The 24,465-nt window shown below is 37.1% G+C and overlaps 1 protein-coding gene across 1 annotated transcript in view; it reads right to left on the reverse strand.

Moving 5' to 3' along the window:
* The window catches only part of Mlip (muscular LMNA interacting protein), a 138,092-nt gene that overhangs the window by 85,535 nt on the left and 28,092 nt on the right, over positions 1 to 24,465 (reverse strand). Inside the window, exon 5 of the mRNA XM_059267023.1 lies at positions 20,043 to 20,114. Coding sequence (XP_059123006.1) covers positions 20,043 to 20,114 — 72 coding nt within the window. The remainder of the gene's footprint in view (positions 1 to 20,042; positions 20,115 to 24,465) is intronic.

Below are 24,465 nucleotides of genomic sequence, written 5' to 3' on the forward strand. Positions count from 1 at the left end.
GGAGGAAGAAAGGAAGAGAGGAAGAAAGGAAGAGGGGAGGAAGGAAGGAAGGAAGGAAGGAAGGAACAAACGAACGAACAAACGAAAGAAGGAACAAAGGAAGGAAGATGATATGACCTTTTAAGGTGATATGACCTTTTAAGGCTGGGCATTCTGAATTCTCTTATTCTCTACACCTTGGCCATCTATTGAAAACAAAAATTTCTCAGATGCAGGTTGAGAGATCCATTAATTTATGGGTATATTGATTATCATTAGGAACTGGTTGAATACTATGTCCACTTAGCACAATAATAGTAATAAGTTCTCTTCTATGGTCTATGACTTGTCTAGCCTAAAATTCTTGATCCAATAATAGTGTCAGGTATGGGTCCCATCTGGTGGAGCAGGTCTTAAATCCAACTGGAAAGTGGTTGGTTACTCCTTGTGACATTTATGCCACTATTATACTGGTGGGTATGTCTTATGAAGCCAGTCATTATTATATTTCACAAGGTCTACAGCTGGATAAGACTGATGACTACTTTTTGCTTCCATTGGTGTGTATAGCACCTTCCAGCACTATGAAAGCTATCCAGTAAGAATGAAGCTTTTATATCAGTAAAAGCTTAATTTCTCTATGTTCTATGACTTGGGTGTGTGGTGTCTTCAGCAACAGCATCATATCTTCAAGTTCTAGAGAGTAACCAACAGCCTTGGCAATAGTCTGTAATGTTTGGAGGTCTTTGGAATCTTACTGACCAAGAACCGTATTGGCTTCTTTATTTTCCTGTGGTGTCTCACAGGGATACTGTTGCCCTGCTAAAAGGGAGATTCCATTTTGAGTCTTTTTTATGTATGTATACAGAAGCTCACAGTATGTTTCCATATGACTTTTTGAAAAATCTTCAGTGTTATTTCTGTCTCCCAGTATTCTCTCCTCTACTCTGCCCTTTCCTCTCTTTTAACCTTTCCTATTTTATAATCTCTTTTAACCCTTTATATCTATTTATCTTTCAAATTTTTATTGCTCACTCTAAGTCTTCTGCTACAGGAAATTTTTCAAGATACCTAGTCCTAATCTACTTTTAAAGTTTGATAATTTATCATGATTAAAATCATTCAAAATATGTGGAATGAGTTTGAAGGCAATTATAAAAGGTTATAAAATATGATTAGCAAAGTAATTAGAACAAATGTCTGATCCCTTTAGGCAGTGGCTTTCAACAGAAAAATGATCACTTGCATATATGTGACCTGGTAGGTTGGTAAACAGACAAATAAGAGTTCTCTACTGGAATGGATTGTACAGCATTTAGAATAGCAAGCCACCCTGTCTTCTCATCTGCATTCACCTTCCAGTTCTTACATCTCCACCGTTATTCAGATGCTCTCATATCCTTACTACAAAATGCCTCACCAGCCATGGAACACAGGACACACTGCTCATCAGAATCCATTTATTCATTGGTTGTTGTTTATTTGTTTGTTTGTTTGTTTGTTTGTTTGTTTGTTTTAGCAGATCAAGGGATTACACATGTCTAAAACTACTAGTCTTCACTAGCAGGCACCATGTCTGGTAGAATTATGATATGAGCATGGGATATACTCCGAAGAGTTCAGACAGATGAACATTAAAGATAAATTATATCATTCCTTCATTTTAGTAAGTCATTTTTTTAGGTTTTGAGATTCTAATATAATTGAAATCTTCCCTTCCCTCCCTCCAAACCCTCCTGATATCATCATTGTTCTCTTTCAAAGTCATGGCCTCTTTTTTCATTAATTATTGTTATATGCGTATATGTATATACATACATGCTCCTAAATACAACCTGCTCAGTTTTATCATGTTACGTGTCTGTGTGTTTTCAAAGCTGACCATTTGGTATTGGGTAATTAATTTGTGTGCTCTTCCTTGGGGAAGACCATTTCTCCTACTCTTGGCAGGCCCTATGTAGGACAATATTGTCTTAAAACTTTTGTTTTCAAACTTTGCTTTCTGTATTCCAAAACAAAATTTGGAAAATTAATTATAACAAGAATCACCTTAGTGGTGATTATTCTTATGCTTTTCTCTTTTATGTTCTAAAATTATGACTAGTCATGAGAAATGGTGAGAAGGGAGCAGAAATTTTCATAAAAACTAACTAAAAGAGTTTAATTTTCCCCAGCACGGTGTTTCTCATCCACTATTCATCCTATAGGGTAAGGGAGGTAAGGTTAGGAAGATAACATTGTACACAATGTCTGTGCTTGACAGATACAGCCACGGTGCTTTACAGACAGTGTGTGTGGTCACAGATAGCCACAGTCCATGGGAGGATACCATAAAACAAAATAAGGAGTTACACCAAAGTCCTTGATTGTTGAAGGACTGTAAAGGGAGCCTTCGCAGTATTAAAAGGATGAAGTGTCACCTGATTCCACAGAGACATGTGGTTCAGTTATTGAAAGAATCCCACTGGGACTGAAAGCTGCTTCTAAGGCATAAGCAGGAACAACACCTGGTGTTTTGAGAAGAGGGGTCATCTGGTGAGTGGGCACATCTGCACAGATGTATAGGAGAGGCAAGTTATAGTTAGACACTGGAGGATCTCCTGATTTACCAGATGTTAAGCCTCATATAAAATTGAATCTATTTTGGGCATTAGACTACGCATGACCTTCACTATAGTAACAGTTATAGAGAAACTACAAGAAATTAAATCCGAGTTTTATATAGAAGGCTAAACACAGCTCAAAGCTGTTCATGGCATCCTTCAACTCCCCAGCTATGTTTTTCCATGTACTTCTTATTGTCATTCTTTAGCCACAAAGAATCTTGTGTTCCCTGAACTTTGTATCTTTTATAGCTTGTGGTACTGACTTGCTCTAAATTTCAGTTCACATAGAGGATTACTCTTCATTGTGAAGATCAAATGTCTTCTCTTGACCTCACTCCAGTTCAAAATGTTTTCATTCCCCAGTTAGGAATATATTTTGCATATTGTAAGAATACTGATCATCTTAATCATTAATCTTGTGTACCTTATATAGCTTGCAAACTTCATTGTCTCCTGGCAACTACAACTGTATTGATCCTGGCAATGCCACTATATTCTGTTTCTGATAAAGGTAGAAAAAGTCTGATTTTAATAAAATTGCCACAACTTAAAAAAGAAGAAGAAGAAGAAGAAGAAGAAGAAGAAGAAGAAGAAGAAGAAGAAGAAGAAGAAGAGGAAGAAGAAGGAGAAGAAGAAGAAGACTATATCATGAGATGATGGCTCAGCAGTTAAGTGTTTGTCACTCATACATGAGAATCAGATTCAGATCCCCAGGAACCCACATAAATGCAGGGTGAGCATATGTTAACTGTATTTTCAGCTTTAGAAGGTGAAGACAGGGAACTCACAAAGCAAATTCTCTAGCAAAACTAGCAATACTGGAGACCTCTGAATTTGATTGAGAAACTTTGCCTCAATGAACTAAGGTGGAAAAGCAATAACAGACAACTCCCAGCATCAACCTTGGGCCATCTCAATGCACTTGCATATACACACCACACCACACACACACACACACACACACACACACAAACCAAAAGTGACTGTTGTATCATGAGTGTATTTCAATTGTATCTCTAATCCACTGGGTCTTTTGTTCCACTGGGGCAAAGGGATTAATAAAGATATAGAATGGATTGAAGGGTAAACTGAGGAAGAAGCAGAGTTACATAGATAAATATATCACATAAATAATATTATTGTAGTTCTCCTCAGTAAAATACTATAAAGAAGTGATTTAAACTGAGTGTTTTAACAAACAAATAAATATGTTACATATTACTATTCAACTCCTTTGCCATCAAAGACCATAGCATGTGATCAATATTCATGAAATGACATTTTTCAGTTCAAACCAAATGAAGTCAATAGTTTGGTCTGTGGAAAATTACCACGGGCAAACATAATTCTTATGCTACTTGAAATATTGAACTATATCCAATGAATGTCAATGATATCCTAAAGCTATAAAAGACAATGAGCATTGGGAAGAAAGGCTGTGACTTTGGAATGGTCTAATTGCCCACATTATGTTAACTAGAAAGGTATTTGGGACAAAATGTCCTTAAATTTTACTAAAATTTATTTTTTAATTAACTATGATGAGTAGTTTGTCAAATGCATCATCTTGACCCACTCCAAATAGCCATAAAAAGTAGCTTTTATTCTAGTACACAATTTTTTTATTTAAGTATATTTAAACCTTCATTAACAAAAGCCAAAAGAGCATGGAGAAATATACAATCAGAGTTTCTTTAAAGATCTGGAACTATTCAGAGTATATGCCTTTCATGTGTCATGTTTATGAACATCAAAATCTGAGGAGTTCTCTATGACTTGGTGTTTCTAGCTCTGGAAGATTTAGAGGATCCCATGCCTACTCCTCCTACACAGAGATAGTTATGCTTTCTTTTTTGTTGTTTTATTTGCTTTTGTAGGTTTTACACATTTGCCACCAGTTTCAAACTCATTTCATCAAGGCTTCCTTGCAGGATTCACACCTGACTTTCCTTTCAGTAAGAGCATCTGAAGAATGTTCCCTACCTTCAGCCGGTGTTCCCTTCCCTACAATGTGCCTCATCCTCTCAGCAGCACAAGGAATAGGGTCTCAATTCTTCTCAAAGTTTATTTGTTCCCAGTTCCCTTTAATATTTTCTCATAAAAAGAAAATATTATGTCATTCTCATTTTATGAGAATAAAGATATATTTTTAGCAACTAACAAAAAAAAGCATTATAAAAAAAGAATCCAAACTCATTACATCTTGCTCAGTATCTCAATGAACATGCCTGCTCTCATTGCTGGGAAGGAATCAGAACAAGCCTAGGAGACACTACATAGAGCCTGAGCTGCAAGTCAATCACACACCCTAGTTGTGCTGCTTTGGGAGTAGGGGTTACGAGCTTCTCAGAACACTAAATTCTTTACCAAGTTGTTTGAAGATGATAAAGCATGGATCACATCCTCAAGTTCACAATACAGAAGCTATCACAACTGCATTGTCCAGTTGCTAAAGGTCACCAAGTCTAAAACAATCCCTTCCAGCAGAAGGCCTCTTGTAACTATTCAGTGAAAGTACAATTGATGGGACTCATTCTGCCCTACCGCCCAGCCAGACTCTACAGATCCTTCTTCGGGGTCTAGCCAGGTGAGCCCTCCTAATCCTTCCCTCCACGCACCTTCCCCAGCTTTCCAGATCCAGCCCTCGTACTATATCAAGTGCCTTAGCCTAGTCTGATCAACACTACCTATACAACCACCAATATCTAAGCTTCCTCCAGGACTTCCAAGCCTGCCTCCTACTGACAGGACCCTCCCACACAACATTCACCTCTCTACCCAGCCATATCCTGCACATCCTTCTCCAGGGTTTACCCAGGTGAGTCTGCCTGATCCTTCCTACCATGCACCCCTATAAGCACAAGTTCTCTTCCCAAACTCCAGGCTTGGATCTAGCTGCACATCCTGCACATTAACCCAGTCTCTACACCTGACTTCATTCCATATAAGCCATATCCAAACCCTAGGCCCAACTTGACCTGTACATCCTCGCTTCAGCCCCAACCTGCTCTGTCCATATCAGACACAGAACTACCAAAGGAAGTCCACCTGCCCAGACCTCTTCACAAAAATAAAAACAAAATGAAAGATCAAGGCAGTATCTTCCTTCCAACCCAACCAGTCCTTCCAACCCTGCCAGTTTGCCAATGGAAATTACCTAGATGAACCCAGGACACAAAATTTAAAACAACAATTATAAATTTTATAAAAGAATTCAAAGAGTTGAAAGATATAAACAGCTCGATGAACTTAATGAGTTTAAAAAGAGAAAGCATCTGACTGATGCACAGTAAGACACAAACATGTGGCTGATGGAAATGACAACGAAGAAGACGATCTAGGGCATGAAAACAGAATTCAATGAAGAGATAGAAACATTGAAGAGTACTAAAGCTAAAATTAAGATGGAATTGAAAAATCCAAAAACCCAACTAGAAAACTCAAAGGACAACTTTACAAGAAGAAGGAATCAAACAGAATATAGAACAATAGGACTTGAAGATAAAATAGAGGATCTAGATGAAATAAGAAAAAAATATGATTTTTAAAAACACAGAAAAGTAGCATACAAAAAATGTGGAATGCCATGAAAAGACAAAAATTTAAATTATAAGAATAAATGGGGGAGAAGCATTCTAGGTTTCTGGTATAAACCACATTTTCAACAAGATCACAGAAGAAAACTTCCCCAAACTTAAAAACATACCCATACAAATACAATATGTACTCAGAACACCAAATAGACAAGGCAAAAAAAATCCCCATAGCATACTATAATTAAAACACTAAGCATATGGAACAAAGAAAAAGTATTGAAAACTGCAGAAGGAAAAAAACACAAATCACATATAAAAGAAAACCCATCGGAATAACAGCTGATTTCTCAATGGAAACTAAAATCCAGAAAAACCTGTAGCAATGTACTCCAAGCTCCAAAATACCTTGACAGCCAATCTAGACTAAAATACCCAGCAAAACTATCTACTATTGCTGAAGGAGAAAGAAAAAATTTCTATAATATAAACAGCCTAAAAAATATATCCAACAAATTAGAGCTAAATAAATATAGAAAGCAAAATTTTATACTGAAGAGAGGAATGAGCATGGTCAAGAAACTATAGAGAGAAATATGAAGCCATGATTACCAAAACACAAGAGATAAGTAAGAACAAAAATCAACAATGCCATAACTGCATTCAATACACACTTTAAATGATAACTTTAAATATTATTAACCTCAATTCTCCAACCAAAAGAAACTGGCTTTGTAAATGGGTCAAGAAACAAAATCCATAGAAATTCTGTCTACAAGAAACACATCTTAGCTCTAAAAATAGGTATTGCATTAGAGTAAAAGGGTGGACAAAAGTACTCTCTAATTGAATAGAACCAGGAAGCAAGCAGTCATTGCCATCTAATATCAACAAGACTGGTTTCAAAACAAAACTACCTCAAAACATATAAAGGATACTTCATTCTAATCAAGAGAATAGTCAACCAAGAAGATATTACTATCCTAAACATTGGATGCACCAAACTATAGAGCACGCAATTTCATTTAAAAAATTGTATTACTGAATTTAAGACACAAATTGAAATCAATCCATTAGTAGTAAGTGATTTCAATATCACATTTTTCTACAATGGACATACATATGGACAAAAATAAAAAACAATCATAAGGATAAAATAATATTAGACATCAAATGGACTTACCAGGTATCTACAGCATATTTCATCTGTCTTGGATAGTTTTATGTCAAGTTGACACCAGCTAAAGTCATCTGAAATGAGGGAGTCTCAACTGATAAATCCCTCCATAAGATTAGGCTGCAGGCAAGCCTATAGGCATTTTTTTTAATTAGTAATTAATGAGAAGGACCCAGCCCATTGTGGATGGTGCCATCCCTGGTAGCCTCTGCATCAGCACCCACCTCCAGGTTCCTGCTCTATTTGAGTTCCTGTTCTGACTTCCTTCAATGATGAACAGTGCTATGGGAATGTAAGCCAAATAAACTCTTTCCTCCCCAATTTGCTTTTTAGTCATGGTATTTCACTACAGCATTAGAAACCTTAACTGAAACACCATCTAAATGCCAAAGATTATTCATTCTACTCAACAGCACATGGAAGCTTCTCTAAAACAGACTATACCTTACCATGAAAAAACAAATCATAATAAATTCAGAAAGATTTAAATAACTAAGTGAACCTGATCTGACCATAATTCAGTAAAACTAAAGATCAACAACAGACAAATCTCTAGTAAATACACAGACTCATGGAGATTAAACAACTCATTGCTGAATGATGAATGGACCAAAGAACAAGTCAAGAAAGAAATAAAAACTTCCCTGGAACTAAATTAAAATGAAACCAAACACAAAAATCCTCTGAGACACAGTGAAAGTTGTCCTCTGAAGAGAATTTATAGCTCTAAATACCTACATTTAAAAAATCAGAAAGAGTAAAAAAAGTAACTTGATGATACAACTCAAAATTCTGGAAAAACAAGGACAAACCAAATCCAAACTCAGTTGATGGAAATAAATTAAAAAAAGAGCAGAAATCAATAAAATAAAGATAAAGAAAACAACACAAAGAATTAATTATCAGAGCCATTTCTTTGAGAAGATACGATTGACAAACCCTTGGCACACCTAATCATAATAAGAGAGAAATCAAACACAAAAAAGAAATGCATAGGGAGACATTGCAGCATACTCCACAGATAATTCAGAATGTCATAGGGAATAATTTTAAAGTCTGTATTCCATTAAGATGGAAAACCTAAAATAAATGGAAGAATTACTAAGTTCAGTCAAACTACCAATATTAAACCAAGAAGTCAACAATCTTAACAGACCCATAACAAACAAGAAAATTAAACTACAATAAAAGCCTTCTAAAAGGCTTTATTAAAACTAAAACAATGGATTCACACAAAATTCTCCCAGACTTTCCAAAAAGATCTATAGCCAATCCTTGTAACACAAATCTTAAAAAGTCTTATAACAAAAAACCCAGAGCCAGATATTGGGGTAAAAGCTGAAAGATCAGAGAAACAGAACAAGCCAGCCACATTCTTACCTCTACCAAATGCTCAGCCTCAAGAGGATGAGTTCCCATTTCCTTACGCCTTATATACTTTTCTGTGTCCTGTCATATTACGTCCTGGGATTAAAGGTGTGTGTCCTTCCCAAGCAAAGACATGAGATCTCAAGTGCTGGAATTAAGGGTGTGTGCCACCACTCCCTGACCTCTCTGTCTAATTTGGTGTCTGGCTCTGTCCTCTGATCCCCAGATAAGTTTATTAGGGCATACAGTATACCACTACAAATTCTTCTTAAATTATTTAAAAAATAAATAAAAACAGAAAGAGTGCTCTCAAATTCTTTCTTTGTAGCCAGTATTATTCTAATACCTAAAACAGAAAAAGACACAACATAAAAACAAAACTACAGGCCAATATTCCTGATGAACATAGATATAAAAATACTCAAAAAATACTTAAACCTCAAATACAGACACATATTAAAAGGACTACCACTATAACCAAGTTGGCTTTATACCTAAGATGCAGGGATGGTTCAACATACACAAGTCAATAAATATTATAAACCATTTAGTACATGGACTTAAAGACAAAAAAATCACATGATCCTCTCAATAAATTCAGAAAAGACTTTGATAAAATCCAATACGGTTTCATGACAAAAGTCCTAGAGAGTAGGACTAGTGAGAACATACCTCTACATAATAACAACTATATATGAGAAGCCTACAACCATTAGCATCCAAAATGGAGAAAAACTTGAAGCAATTTTACTGAAATTAAGAAGGAGATAGGGCTGTCCACTATGCCCACTCCTTTTCAATATTATGCTCAAATGACTAGCTGGAACAATAAGGAAAAAGAAGGAAATTAAAGGTATATACTAGGGATGAAGAAGTCAAACTAGGCTTATTTGCAGATGACACAATATTATACATAAAAGATACTAAAACTTGTACCAGAAAACTTTCTAGAACTGGTAAACAAATTCAACAATGTGGCAGGATGCAGAATCAACTTGCACAAATCAATAGCATTTCTATCCACCACCAACAAACACACAGAGAAGGAGCATGGACACACACAGTAGCCCATAGACAATAAAATATCTAGTAATAAACTTAACCAAGGAAGTGAAAGACCCCTACAATGAAACTTTAAACCTCTGAAGAAAGAGTCAGGGCAAGACACCAGAAAATGGAAAAACATTCCATGTTCATGGATTGGCAGAATTAGTGTTGTGAAAATGACCATTCTACTGAAAGCCATTTACAGATTCAGTGTAATCCCAATCAAAATCCTCAATCCAATCACAGAAATAGAAAAAAAAAACTATTCTAAAACTCAGATGGAACCATAAAAGACTTCAGATAGCCAAAACAATCCTGAGCAAAAAGAACAATGCTGAAGGGATCGTTCCATTCCAGATATCAAGATATGTTAGATATCCATGGTGATGAAAAAATATGGGACTGGCACAAATATAGATATAGACAAGAGGACAAAATGGAAAACTCAAACATGAATACATATAACTTCAGCCATTTAACTTTTTTTTTTACTTTTTTATTTTATTTTTATTTTGCAGTACAATTCAGTTCTACATATCAGCCACAGATTCCCTTGTTCTCCCCCCTCTGGCCCTCCTCACCTTCCCCCCAGCTCACCCCCCATTTCCACCTCCTCCAGGGCAAAGCCTCCCCTGTGGACTGAGATCAACCTGGTAGACTCAGTCCAGGCAGGTCCAGTCCCCTCCTCCCAGGCCGAGCCAAGCGACCCTGCATAGGCCCCAGGTTTCAAACAGCCAACTCATGCAATGAGCACAGGACCCGGTCCAACTGTTTGGGTGCCTCCCAAACAGATCAAGCCAATCAACTGTCTCACCCATTCAGAGGGCCTGATCCAGTTGGTGACCCCTCAGCCATTGGTTCATAGTTCATGTGTTTCCATTCATTTGGCTATTTGTCCCTGTGCTTTATCCAACCTTGGTCTCAACAATTCTTGCTCATATAAACCCTCCTCATTCTCGCTAATTGGACTCCCAGAGATCCACCCAGGGCCTAGCCAAGGATCTCTGCATCCAGACCTCTCAGTAGTTGGATGGGGTTTCTAGCACGACAATTAGGGTGTTTGGCCATCCCATCACCAGAGTAGGTCAGTTCGGGCTGTCTCGACCATTGCCAGCAGTCTGTTGTGGGGGTAACTTTGTGGATTTCTGTGGGGCCTCTCTAGCACTTTGCTTCTTCCTATTCTCGTGTAGGAACTCAAGAAATTAGACATCAAAATGCCCAACAGTCCAATTAAGAAATGGGCTATAGAACTAAACAGAGAATTCTCAACAGAGGAAACTCAAATGGCTGAAAGACATTTAAGAAATTGCTCAACATCCCTAATCATCAGGGAAATGCAAATCAAAACAACTCTGAGATACCACCTTATGCCTGTCAGAATGGCTAAGATCAAAAACACTGAAGATACCTTATGCTGGAGAGGATGTGGAGCTAGAGGAACTCTCCTCCACTGCTGGTGGGAATGCAAGCTTGTACAACCACTTTGGAAATCAATATAGCGCTTTCTTAGAAAATTGGGAATCCATCTCCCCCAAGATCCAGCTATACCACTCTTGGGCATATACCCAAGGAATGCTCAATCAAACCACAAGAGCACTTGTTCAGCTATGTTCATATCAGCATTGTTTGTAATAGCTAGAACATGGAAACAACCTAGATGCCCTTCAACTGAAGAATGGATAAACAAAATGTGGTACATATACACAATGGAATACTACTCAGCAGAGAAAAACAATGACATCATGAGGTTTGCAGACAAATGGATAGACCTAGAAAAAATCATCCTGAGTGAGGTAACCCAGACTCAGAAAGACAAACATGGTATGTACTCACTCATAGGAGGATACTAGATGTGGAACAAAGATGACTGGACTGCTACTCACATCACCAGGGAGGCTACCTGGAAAATAGGACCCCAAGAAAGACACAGGGATGGCCCAATGACGGAGAAATGGAAGAGATCTACATCAACAGCCTGGACATGAGTGGGATAATAAAGGGAAAGGATTGAGGAAAAGAGAGCTTAGGTGAGTGGGAGATCCCAGCTGGATCAACAACAGAGAGGGAGAACAAGGAATAGGAGACCATGGTAAATGAAGGCCATTTAACATTTAACAAAGATGTCAAAAAAAAAAAAAAAACATGCACAGGAAAAAAAGAAACTATCTTCAACAAATAGTGCAGAGAAAATTGGATGCCTACATGTTTAAAAATTAAACTAGACCCCTATTTATCACCTTGCACAAAAACTAACTCCAAATGGATCAAAAACTTCAACGTTAACCCTGAAACACTGAAACTTATAGGAGAAAATATAGGCTGTACCCTATCTGATAGAGTTGCACAGAAGGACTTTCTTAACAGGACCCCATCTGTCCAAGCGTTAAGGCCAAGAAATGGCAAATGGCACTTCAAAAACTGAAAACCTTCTGAAAAACTAAAGAAGTAATCAGTCAAGTGAAGAAGTCCATAGATTGGGAGAGAATCTCTGCCAGCTTTACATCTAACAGATGATTAATAAACAGAATATAAAAAGAACCCAAGAAAACAACGAAAAAACAAAGATGGCTAAAGTGTATCCCAAATACGTTAGCAGCCCTAGAAACTATGAAATTCCACATCAAAACAGCTTTGAGATTCTGTCTTACCCTACAACAAAGATAAACAAAACAACCAATATCAGATGCTGAAGAGGACGTACAGGAAAGAGTATCCTCGTTCTCTGTTGTGGGGAATACAAACTGGCCTCGCCACTCTGGAAATCAATGTGAAGAATGCTTAAAAAGTTAAAAATGAATCTACCACATTACCAAAGTATAGCACTCATTGACATTTGCCCAAAGGACTCAAAATCCTACTCCATAGATACTTGCTCATCAATGTTCATTTTATTGCTCTAGTCACAATAACTAGAAATAGAAATAACCTAAATGTCTTTCAACTGATGAGTAGATAATGAAAATATTGTACATTCACACAACAGACTATTATTAGGCTATAAAGAAAAATAAAATCATGAAATTTTCAGGTAAATAAATAGAACTAGAAAGTGTCATAGTGAGTGAGACAACCCTAAGCCCAGAATGACAAATGCCATTTGCTCTCTATCACCTGGGTTCCTAGCTCCACATCTTCAGATGCAAGCATATAGTCTGGAGTAACTGCAGAAAGCAGGAAAATAACAACAGACCGTTTCATGGGTGTGAAAGGGGAAAAGCAACAGAGAGGAGACTAGCTGGGTATAAGTGAGCTAAAGGGGGAAATGGGAAAAACAGAGTGGATCTAATTAATAATTGAGAAAAGATAAAGAAAGGAGGAGGATAAAATAACAGTAAGGGCATCTAAAAAATTATAAGGAATCATACTATTAACTGTCTAGCTAAAAATATTGATAATACACATAAGTTGGTGTATAAATATGTATATAGTTTAAATGAAATTTTCCTATCTGGTCAGACAATGCTTCCCTAACAGCTATAGACTAATAAAAAGCCCACCAGACAGAAGAATTCCTCTTTTGAGTTTTGGTCAGTGCTGTCCAAGAGACTCCTACAACAGTATAGGCCATTGCTGTTGCCTTTGTTTGTCCCCCATAGATGGAAGGTAAGTCTCTACCGCCTAATATGCCATGCACTTTGGACACAGGGATCAGAGGACCTGAGCTGGACCTGACCTGAAAGCCTCCTTCCTGAGGACTAGCTTCCTTCATACCAGAAGGCTCCGTGCAAGCTTCCAAAGAAGGGCAGCAATCAACAGTCCTACCCAATTGTGGCACCTATGAGCCACAACAATGTCCAGTATGGCATGATAACCTTAACGGTATAGCAGTGGCATGCATACCTTGGTAGTAACAAACATCTCTCTAATATGGCTTAAGACCAATTCAATAGGAGGAAAATAATGCCTGGTACTAGAAATGGCTAGTAAACTAATGGATCTCAGAGGAGAACCTATGACTGACTGCCACTTTAATAAACTAGCATAATCCCTATCTACATTCTAAATATCTACCCTTATACCCAAAGATAAGTGTAGTTCTTACCCCTCATCAAGAACAATTCCCTTTGCAACAGACACAGTATTGCTGAAAACCACAATTACTCGAGACCCAGAGTTGTGGAAACCAGTCCTAACTGACATGTCTGTAACAGAACTCCTGCACCTAAGGCTGAGGGATCTTTGCAGAAGAGAGGGCAGAAGGATTCTTAAGAGCCAGTGTTTTCTGTGAGACTGTGTTTTCTATAAATGTCAGAGGAGCTGCAGCTATGACATTTCACCAACATGGCTGCTTAAACAAGTTCTGAAAAAGGATAATACCACTAGGCATGGAAACAGGGAAGAGGGAAAGTTCAAGAGCCCTCAACCTTAGACAAAAAACTACAGTCAACATCAAATGGTAATTCCTAAAAACATACATACAGGCAATATTGTATGAGCTGAACAGGGTGTGTGCGTGAGTGAGTGTGTGTGTGTGTGTGTGTGTGTGTGTGTGTGTGTGCAACAACATTTTAGAAAGAGGTCATAAATTTGGATGAAAAAGGGGGAACACATGAGAGAAATTAGAGGAAAAAGAAGGGGGACATGATGTAGTTATAATATAATTTTTAAAGAATGAAGCCAACAAATATATAAGTGGGATTCACAAGTTCTCTAAAGGAAATGTGTACATGGCTAACAACCACTTGAGTATAATCAGTTAGCACAAATTTGAATCCTGGACATCTCTTCACTGATTTAAAAAAAAAAAAAAAACAGGAAATCAAGTCATGTCTCTGCCGTACAGGTCATGTCCTAAATTAGCAACCAGATTAATTTTTGAACTACAGAACTCTTAAAAATATTCACTAAAGAATTATATTTAATCAGGTTGTAGTTAGCAACCCATACTCTAAAATATTAAACAGACAAGGTAAGGTAAATTAATTTGGCAATAGGATAAACCAAATATCTGCATTTCTATTTTTATACCAAGTTTTCATTGTGATCTTCAGAATTGTTATCTTGTATTCTTCTATTTTTAACTTTACATTTGAGCAATTATTTCTATACTTTTACTTCATTTATATAAAATTGAACTGCTCTGGAATCTGGCAAAGACAAATTTTTATAAATTAAATGTATGTTCAAAATGGGAGGTAGTAATGGTATTTATTGGGAAAATTGTATCTAACATTAGATAAAGATGTTATCCTTATGGATGCTTAGAAGATCAGGGATAAACAATATGAGCTTCCTTCAAGAAAACAAAAGTATCTTTCTGTAGAAAAATATTACTCTTTTATAATACAATAAACTGCATACAAATTTACTTCATATGGATATATCTTCCGTTTTTATTCCCTTGAAGCAATTTAATAGTAAAAATTAATGATTTATTAATTTGGAATATTAGTATGTTGCAACAATTTTACTTTAAATTTTTCCTTATTACTGTCAGACTTGAGTGATAAAAAAAATTAAAAATGTCTCAAACACTTTCTGAAATAGATAACAGCACACATTGTGACTAAAGTTAATGTCTATAATAAAGTCACTTGTCTAGGGACCTCATTCTTAACCAAGTCTATAGAGGGTGGCATATAACTTGGTATCCCATGCTCATGTTTCTCTGGGAGAAAATGATTATTGATAGGTGCTTAAACCAAAGATGTTGGAGTTACTTTATTAAAATACGATGCCTCACACTTATCTCTTCCCATTAAACCATGGTAAAAGAGTGAGCTAAAAATGCTTCTTTCATCAATTCTTACAGGGAAAATACTAGAAATGGAATACGGTACACATTTAAGTTTTGATGCAGACAAGTTAAGAAACCTTATGTTGCCTGTCAGCAAAGTGTATCCTTTCAAAAATGAAAAAACAATGGGTTTCATCCAGAGGTAATAGAGCTTAACTAATCCCATAATTTATTGATAACTTAACAACTCATTACAAAAGATGGCTGAGTTCTAATTTGCTGAAAATCTTGTTTCTAAAAATAACGTTATTTTCCAAAAATAATTCTATTTGCTAATTATACAATATGCTTGGCATAAAAAAATCAACTGTGCACATAATTATCTTGAGAGAGGCTTAACTGCTGAAGCATGTAAGACTTGAGTTATATATGTGAGTTCTATTGTCAAGGCAACCCACAGTGTAGCTCCCAAACAAGTGTTGTAATGATTTTCCCAGATCAGCCTTCCAGTTGTGTTCTATGTGACAGAAAAAAAACAACCTTCCATGATTAAAAATATTCCGTTCTGTAAGTTTCATATATAATATATATGTTATATGTATATATAAACACACATATATACATGATACATATATGCATGTATTCATATATGTATATATTTGTATATGTATCTATTCATACATATATAATACTTTCATTGAAGTTATCCTGTACAGAGAGTAATGTTCATCCCAGAAGTAATAGATTGCCAAATAAAAAGGTGCCAGGTGTGGGATATCTTCCCTTGAGTTGTTAGAGGAGTGCCAGAGACCACCAAAACAATGCAGGCTATTTCAACTGATCTTGGTCACCCTCCAGAACTTGACCCTATTTCTGAAGATACTACCCACTTCAGTCACAGGACATAAAGAAATGAAATTGATACTAAAAAGGAAGTTTCCTTCCTACTAGACAGCTTTCAAAATACTAGATGGTGCTGTACAGGCTGCTAGAGAAGCAGATCATCAACAGTCTAACCCAGCTATGACTTCTGTGAGCTATAATAACATAAGTACTGGAATGGCAAGATATACCCAAGGGAGCAATACTGACATGTTATGAGGGTAGCCAAAGACTTTCTGATTGGATATAAGGTCTACTCCATGGGAGGAAACAGATGCATGGTGCTATAAACTTAACCAAGAACTCATGGTTTGGGAGATCATGGCCCTGTGGGAAAAATTACTACTATTATTCTGCTAAATATACATAGTGCCAAATTCTCCTCTATATATGTGTCCTAAGGCCACAGATTAGTGCCACGCCCAGACCTCATTATGGACGTTCTGTTGTGCAGTGAACAGAAGTTTACACAAAAACTTACAATTGATCAAAAAGAATAAAAGTTTGTGGAGTGCTTAGCCCAAATGTGACAACTATAATATCACCCTCTCCCTGAGGATCAGGGATCATTGCAGAAGAGGCAGTGGAAATATTGGAAAAGCCAGAGGTCAGGAGGACCACAGCAAACAGAGTCTTCTGGACATGACAAAACTGTTGTACTCAAAGCAAAACTACCTAGATCCATATGGAAGCTTTTTTTTAGTCATTAGGAGTGATTTCCAATCTCCCTGAACTCATAGCATCTGTGGTTTCCTGAACAAGACCTGCACACACTCAAGGCAGTCAATGATCTAGCACAGAGGGGAAAGCAGCTTCTGAACCTCATCCCAACCAGAAGAAATGCATTTCTAAACGTTATGTTCTTTAAATAAACTCACTCAGTTCAGAAGTCAATCCCTTGACTTCAATGACATAATGAGTTATGCTGTACAGTTGAGTTCAAAGAAATAAATTATCAGATTTCTTAAAAACTACAACATTGAAAAAGGCAATACAATATCATTTTAAATGTTGTTGGAAATGTACATGACTTTATATAAAAATTTTTGTTGTACTGAGGATATTGCTTAATGGTAGACTGTTTGTCTAACATGCATGAGGCCCTGGGTTAAGTCCACTGAACAGAAAGTCACAAAGGAGAGAAGGGAAAGCAAAAATAGAAAAGAAAAAAGGCAGGAAAGAGGGAAATAAGTATTTTTTAAATTATTTAAAAGCAATTGTCTAGTTAAAAACATGCAATAAGAAAAATTAATTAAAATATATAAAATTACAATTTCCCTGCTCCATTTTATCTTGTTCAAATGATGCAGTCATTTGTTGCTTGTATATGACTTGGTTGGCTCCATCTCTGAAAGTGACAATTGCTAGTTCATTCTTTGCATTCTTTGACAAACTTCTTTTTATCTCAAAGCTATCAAACCCCTTGCAGATGAAATCAGGATGGGGCCAGTGAGTGCTATAAAAAGTACACTCTGGATGTTTTGTGTTATCCATGGGAGACTCTTTGGACTAAAGGGAGGAAGATTGGTGATACTGTACAAATAAAACCTAGAGGTCACTGGCGTCAAATTTTTAAAAATGTAGAATTGTAAATGATCTGAAAATGAAAAATCATTGTCATTTAATTCATGGCTTTTGAGTAGCCCCAATATCTATGGTCTTGAACAATTTACCTTGGCCAAATGAGTACATTACAATCATCTACTTCTCCTTAGAGAAGCATTATTTTAAATCATGTATCATACATAACATTTACATCCTATTGTACCAAGATAAATTTCTTACATAATTTTATATGTAAAATAAAATCCACAAGATCTGTCTCACATGAACTGCATGGATTTAATATGCCTCAGTATCCCCACACACCTTTGTGAAACAGGTTTGTGATAAAACTGTAGGTTCAACTAATAAATTTTCAGCTTTAATGTACAACAGATTATAACCTCTATAAAATAGTTCAGTAGTAGAAAAGAAAGCTGTAAAGTCAAAGGTTGTAAAAGAAATGTGACTTGGAGCCATATCTCAAAGAGTCCCAGGAAGTATTAACTATTAGTTTTCTACATACAAAGTTAACATGTAACATGCAGCCCCTCACTTTCCAGGGGAGTGTGTCTCAGTTAGAGGACACAGCAGGTGCATGTCCTCTTTGCCTCATTGCTAGGGAAAACGTCTCCCAGATCTCTGAAGGCAGATGCTTGTGATCAGATTTCAGAGATGACCACCTGAAAATGACAGCAGGTCTTTGTCCCTAAACACTGACTCACCGTGATGGCCCTAAACAGTGAGAAAAGGGGCAACTGTGGAAGAGTTGCTTCCCATGCACTTCTAATGCTTTAAGCTTATTATAACTTTTGTTAAGCTACAAAAGGTAAAAAGTTGGGAAAGGAGCTAGGGACCAACTCTCAGATGTTTCTCCAGCAGTCAACCATGCAGATCAACATTTGTCTGTACAGAACACAGACTTTAGACCACATGTGGATGGATGGTTTGGAGTTATTAACAGAGACACAAGCTACAAGAAATGTTAATGTTGATCTTATGCTGCTAAACATTTCTCATGTAAATCTTACTTTTTAGACATCATACAAAGGCTTCATTTTCTGGATCATGCTAAGAGAATAAGAATGCAGATTCGCCGGGCGATGGTGGCGCACGCCTTTAATCCCAGCACTCGGGAGGCAGAGGCAGAGGCAGGTGGATCTCTGTGAGTTCAAGGCCAGCCTGGTCTCCAGAGCGAGTTCCAGGAAAGGCGCAAAGCTACACAGAGAAACCCTGTCTTGAAAAACCAAAAAAAAAAAAAAGAATGCAGATTCATAAACCTGCACACCAAAATATCACGTGGCTGACAAACAATTAACATTTGACAAATGATAGCAACAGTACTTGAAACACTATCATTAACCATGTTAAAAAAAAAAATAGACTTAATGCAGTAACTACTAAATATCCTAAATAAACCACCATAAAATAACATATGACATCTATAATTTCCCACACTTGGTAAACAATTTCACTTTGATTCTGATGTGAATCCTCCATGTGATTTCACTCGCATATATGTGATTAGCTTATTAATATATATATATATATATATATATATATATATATATATATATATATATATCATCCTATCATTTTATACTTGGTGATGCTTAAAAGCAAAGCAAAACTACCTAGATCCATATGGAAGCTTTTTTTTAGTCATTAGGAGTGATTTCCAATCTCCCTGCTACTCCGAAGGGAGTAGGGGCAGGAGCAGTGATTGACGGGAGTGGATGAGGAGTTTTAGCTGGTGGTAGAGTCTGCATTGCTAGAGCAGACACTCAGTATTATATCTGGGTATGCATATAACATGATAATGGAGCCTGACATTAATCAGATCTTGACCTGATCAATGACTAAGGTAGCCAGTTGTGCACATAATCTCATTTTACCTTGACTTTGATTTATGCAAACAGAGGAAGAAACACTTAAACATAACAGATTTTAAATTTTCAAAGAAGGAGGAATCTAGTGAAGTCTGAATCAAACCTCTAAGTCTTCTTGACAGTGGACAAGACATCTCTGAGATCATATTCAAACCCTCGTGGTGTAAAGGATGTCAGCCATTATGCTAACCAAGATGCCTTCGTCACAGTATCTTAAACTAGGAATAGTTTTGATTTTAGTAAAACTGGAAAGCATGCATTTTTTCCATTAGAAATTGTATACACGTAACAAAACTGACACTAGAAACATAAAAACCACTCTGCTTAAAAGCCAACACTGACCTTCTGTTCCAAGAGCAATGTGTTTGTAGGGATTGCTGCAAAAGCCTTGTAGCTTGACTTGGTCTTGTATTGCTAGAATGGGTAACCAGAAAGTAAGAATGGAGATGAAAAGGGAGAAGAATATGACATAATTGTAGGCAGCTCTATTAAGTTAAATGACACATTATCAGGTGAAGAAAGGGGTTATTTTCCACAACTTGTTATTGAAAAGTAATTAGTCCATCATGTTAATATTTTGTTAGATTGATAAGTCAAGAAATATGTAATAACATGTTAGCCTACAGATCCTGAACAATTATTATTACTTAGTTTTATAACAAAGTATCCATTCCTACAAATTTGTATGTAAATTTCTCAGTAACTGCATTATATCAGAGAAGTATAATTCTATAAACGATTTAAGAGCCCTGCTGGATTCTCAGGCAAATATATAGCCATTATTGGTAAATATGCCAATAAATTTAATTCAGCCCTTAATATATATTTGCTTCATTTATGAAAACTAAGATTATACTACACAAAATTTAGCAGCAGTTTCAGGTTGGTTTAGGTTGGACATTTTTAGGCAAGGTCTCTCTACATAGCCTAAGATAGGCTTGACCTCCATATGTAGCCCAAGCTGGCCTGAAATTCATGATCATCCTGCTTCCTCCTCCCAAGTGGTGGAATTGTTGGATAGGCCTCTACACCTGGCTAACAGCAGTTTTAACACAGCAATTTGGCCCATAACTAAGTAATATCGGAATTTAACACCAGAGTTGAAATGGGGTCCAATCTCATGGTCCTAATCTCATTTTTCATACTATCAGTACATCTGCTTTCTACTGGAGAGTTGTTAACAAAGGAAATTAAAAACATCCTGAGTTTTAAGTCAAATAGAGCTATGTGAGTTGTTTGGAAGAGTTGAAGATTAATGAAGATGTAGAAACTGGGATAAGATAAAATCCATTATTAAAAGTCCTGGTTTGCTGTTATTCTGGGTCTTGAGTTGATTGGCTAATTTCAAGACTCCTGTTATACCAAATTCCCTGCCTGAGGCAGCTTCCCCAGTGGCTCACAGTCCAAGCCTTAGTTCCTTGAAAAGCAAACCAAAGCGTTAACCAAAGAAAACTGGGGTTGTCGAAAAATCTAAGGGGAAATAGAATCTATAATTGCAGGGAGGTGAAAGACTGGGAGTAAAAGGGAGGGGGGATGGAAGAAAGAGGTAAGTGAGGGAATATGGAAAGGGCAATTAGCACTAAAGGCCATTTGAGGGACCCTATGTAAACCTACTACTGGAGAGGCTTCCTCATATATCTATATGAGAAAGAAGTCCAAGTGGAATAAGCAAATAGTGGGGAGACATGCCCCAACTAGATATCTTTACCACAAAGTTAAACCTCCAGTGCCAAGGATGAGTTACATATGGTTGAGTCATTGGCCAAAGGGACCCTACGGGAAGCTCCAAAGATCTCAGGCTAATGCTAGGACTGTTGGTTGCTGTCCTCAAACTGATGGTTTATGACATCCTGTTGCTGATGACAACACTTGCATGTCTCTTGAATGCAGAAAATTTGATCTGTTGCCTAACTATAGGCTTCACCCCTACTGACTAGCGATCACAGTACTGGAAAGTAGTCCGCACACTGCCAAGGGAGAAAAGTAACCATCAACCCAGCTACAAACACTGTGAGCTACAATAGTGACCTGCCTGCGAGATATACTGCTACAATTGTGGCACAAAAATTGTGGGAGTAACTAATCACTGTTTGATTGGATTTAAGGCCATTTCCAGGAAATGAAGCCCATGCCTGCCACTTCTCAGGTGGCCACAAACTTTAGACTGGTTGGTCATGGTCCTAGAAGAAAACCAATACTACTGTTCTGCTAAAGAAACATAGCCATAAAATGACTCCTGGTGACATTCTGCTTAGTGGTTCACCCAGCGATCATCAGAGATGCTGCCTATTGCAATAGAGGGGAACCAATACAGAGAGACCCAGAACTGGGCAACATGCAGAGAACGAGAGATTTTTAAATACTCAGTCCTAAGTAGTAATATCTTCATCAAACCCCTCCCCTCAAGGCTCAGGAAACTATATGGAAGAGAAAGTGGAAAGATTCTAAGAGCTGTATAGGATGAGTGACTCCAAGGGAACAGCATACTCCAGACACAACAGAACTGCTATGCATATGAAGTCAAAGAGCCTGTGGAAGCATGTGCAGGGCCTCCACAGGGCTAGGACAGGATCACAGGACAGAGAGGGGGAAGTCAACACAGGCTCTCAACCCTAACCAATAAGCTATCTGCAGTTGAGACCTGCTTATAAAGAGTGTTTTATCCAGTGGAATCTCACTAGTTTATTAAACAAACTTTAGAGTAGGACTCATGCCCATCAGTAGATGACCAACACAAAACAAGCTCAATGGTATTTTTATAGACACTTTGTCTCAAATTTCTTTGTTGAGGCACTTTTTTTTGTCTTATCTGTCTTTTGCCTGTATAGTGTGTTTTCCAATTTTGTGATTTTTGTGGGTTTTGTTTCTTGTAGGGTTTTTTGTTTGGTTTGTTTGTTGGTGAGTTGGTTTTTTTGTTTGTCTATTTGTTTTTTAAGGAAAGAGAGAAAAGGTGTACAGTTGAGTGGGTAGAGAGGTGAAGAGGATCTAGGAAGAGTTGCAAGAGGGGAAAAGTGTGATCAGAGCGTACTGTATGAAAATTCTTATAGATGTAATTAAAATAAACTTGGTTAAACTTGTGTGATGAGGCTGAATCCAGCATATCCATTTTCCTAAGAAGGGCCTGGGGAGAATGAGTGCTCTGATGACATAGAGGAAGAACAACAGTGCACAGCTGAAAGCCAAAAACAGGCTCTCTTCTTCTTGTTCTGTTGTTTTCTTTCTTATCTTCCTGCTTATTATATTAGATAGAGTGAAATTAGCAATGCAAGGCCAGGATGTCAGGAAGCCACTGTAGTCTCTATCACAACTCTCACTTACACATACTCATACGCAAATAAATGCACTTATTTAAATGCACATACAAATTCATATTTATTCATACATATATCCATACTCTCATATAAACATAAACTCAATAACACACAGAGAAAGACCTCTGGATCTGAACACTTCTCTCATCAGGGAATAGGCTGCTTATTTACCTGCTACTTTCTCTTCTCCAAATGCCTCTTTGCTAGAAGAAGAAGCAACTTTTCAATCTTCTGTAAGCCTCCCAGCTCTCCTGCCTCCTGTGCTCTCATCTTCATGAGAGACAATTTCTAGAGGATACCTGAGGTCACTTACAGTCCTAGCATCTACATTGGTCCTGCAATGCTGTCACCTCTAGACAACAATGTGTCCAAGTAAGAATTCAGAATGAAATGTAATTTCTTTATAAATATTTACATAAATTTACAGAACCCTGCAGCTGAAGACTCATCAGGAAAATCTGTAGTCAAATGATGTATCCTAGACTTGAGTATTATTTCTATCCAATTTTATCTTAGAGAATTGTGTTCTCATTTTAAACTGTGAAGATAAGAATTTTATATTATTTCATGAGCGTTTTTGTTAGATATGATATCTTTATCATTATCTAAGACATACATCAAAGATGGAAAGCTCTTATGACTGGGTTCTCTCATTGTGGTAGACACTAGAACATTCTGTCAGTCTTACTGGATATAGAACACAACTAATGAATTCATTCAACAATTACCTATTGAGTAGCTACTCCATGGCATACAGTCCTCCTCTAAAGCATGTGCCTTTCCCAGATTTTCAGTCTGAGAAATCATGCTTGTGGTGGTTTGAAATAAAATGGCCCCCAAAGAAACTGCCATTATTAGGAGGTATGGCCTTGTTGGAGTAGGTGTGGTCTTATTGGAGGAAGTGTGTCACTGTGGAGGTGGGCTTTGAGGTCCCATGTATGCTCAAGCCACACCTAGTGACACTAACCACTTCCTCTTGCCTTTAGGTCAAGATATAAGAACTCTCAGCTCCTTGTCCAGTACCATATCTGCCTGCATGCTGCCTTGTTTCCCAGCATGACAATAATAAACTAAATCTCTGAACTACAAGCAAGCCACCCCAATTAAATGTTTTCATTTATAAGAGTTGCCATGGTCATGGTGTCACTTCACAACAGAAACCCTACCTAATAAAATGCTTATTGCCATAAAAGATGCTTTTTGAATTCAGCATCTTTCCTCTGAATTTCCTGCATAGTGTCGGATTTCAACATGGAGTTCTTTATTCTAATTGGAACATATGTCTTCCCAGCATTCCAAGACTTCCAGGTGCTATGGAAAACTCCTTGGTTTCCTTCTTTGGTATAAATCTGAACTTTTCTAGAGATCATTTGAGATAACTTAAATTATATTACAAGAATCCCATCAGTAGGACCAGAGACATGGTTTAGCGGATAAAGTGACTGCATACCTCC

The sequence above is a fragment of the Peromyscus eremicus genome, chromosome 7 (assembly GCF_949786415.1).
Source record: "Peromyscus eremicus chromosome 7, PerEre_H2_v1, whole genome shotgun sequence".
Lineage (NCBI taxonomy): Eukaryota > Metazoa > Chordata > Mammalia > Rodentia > Cricetidae > Peromyscus > Peromyscus eremicus.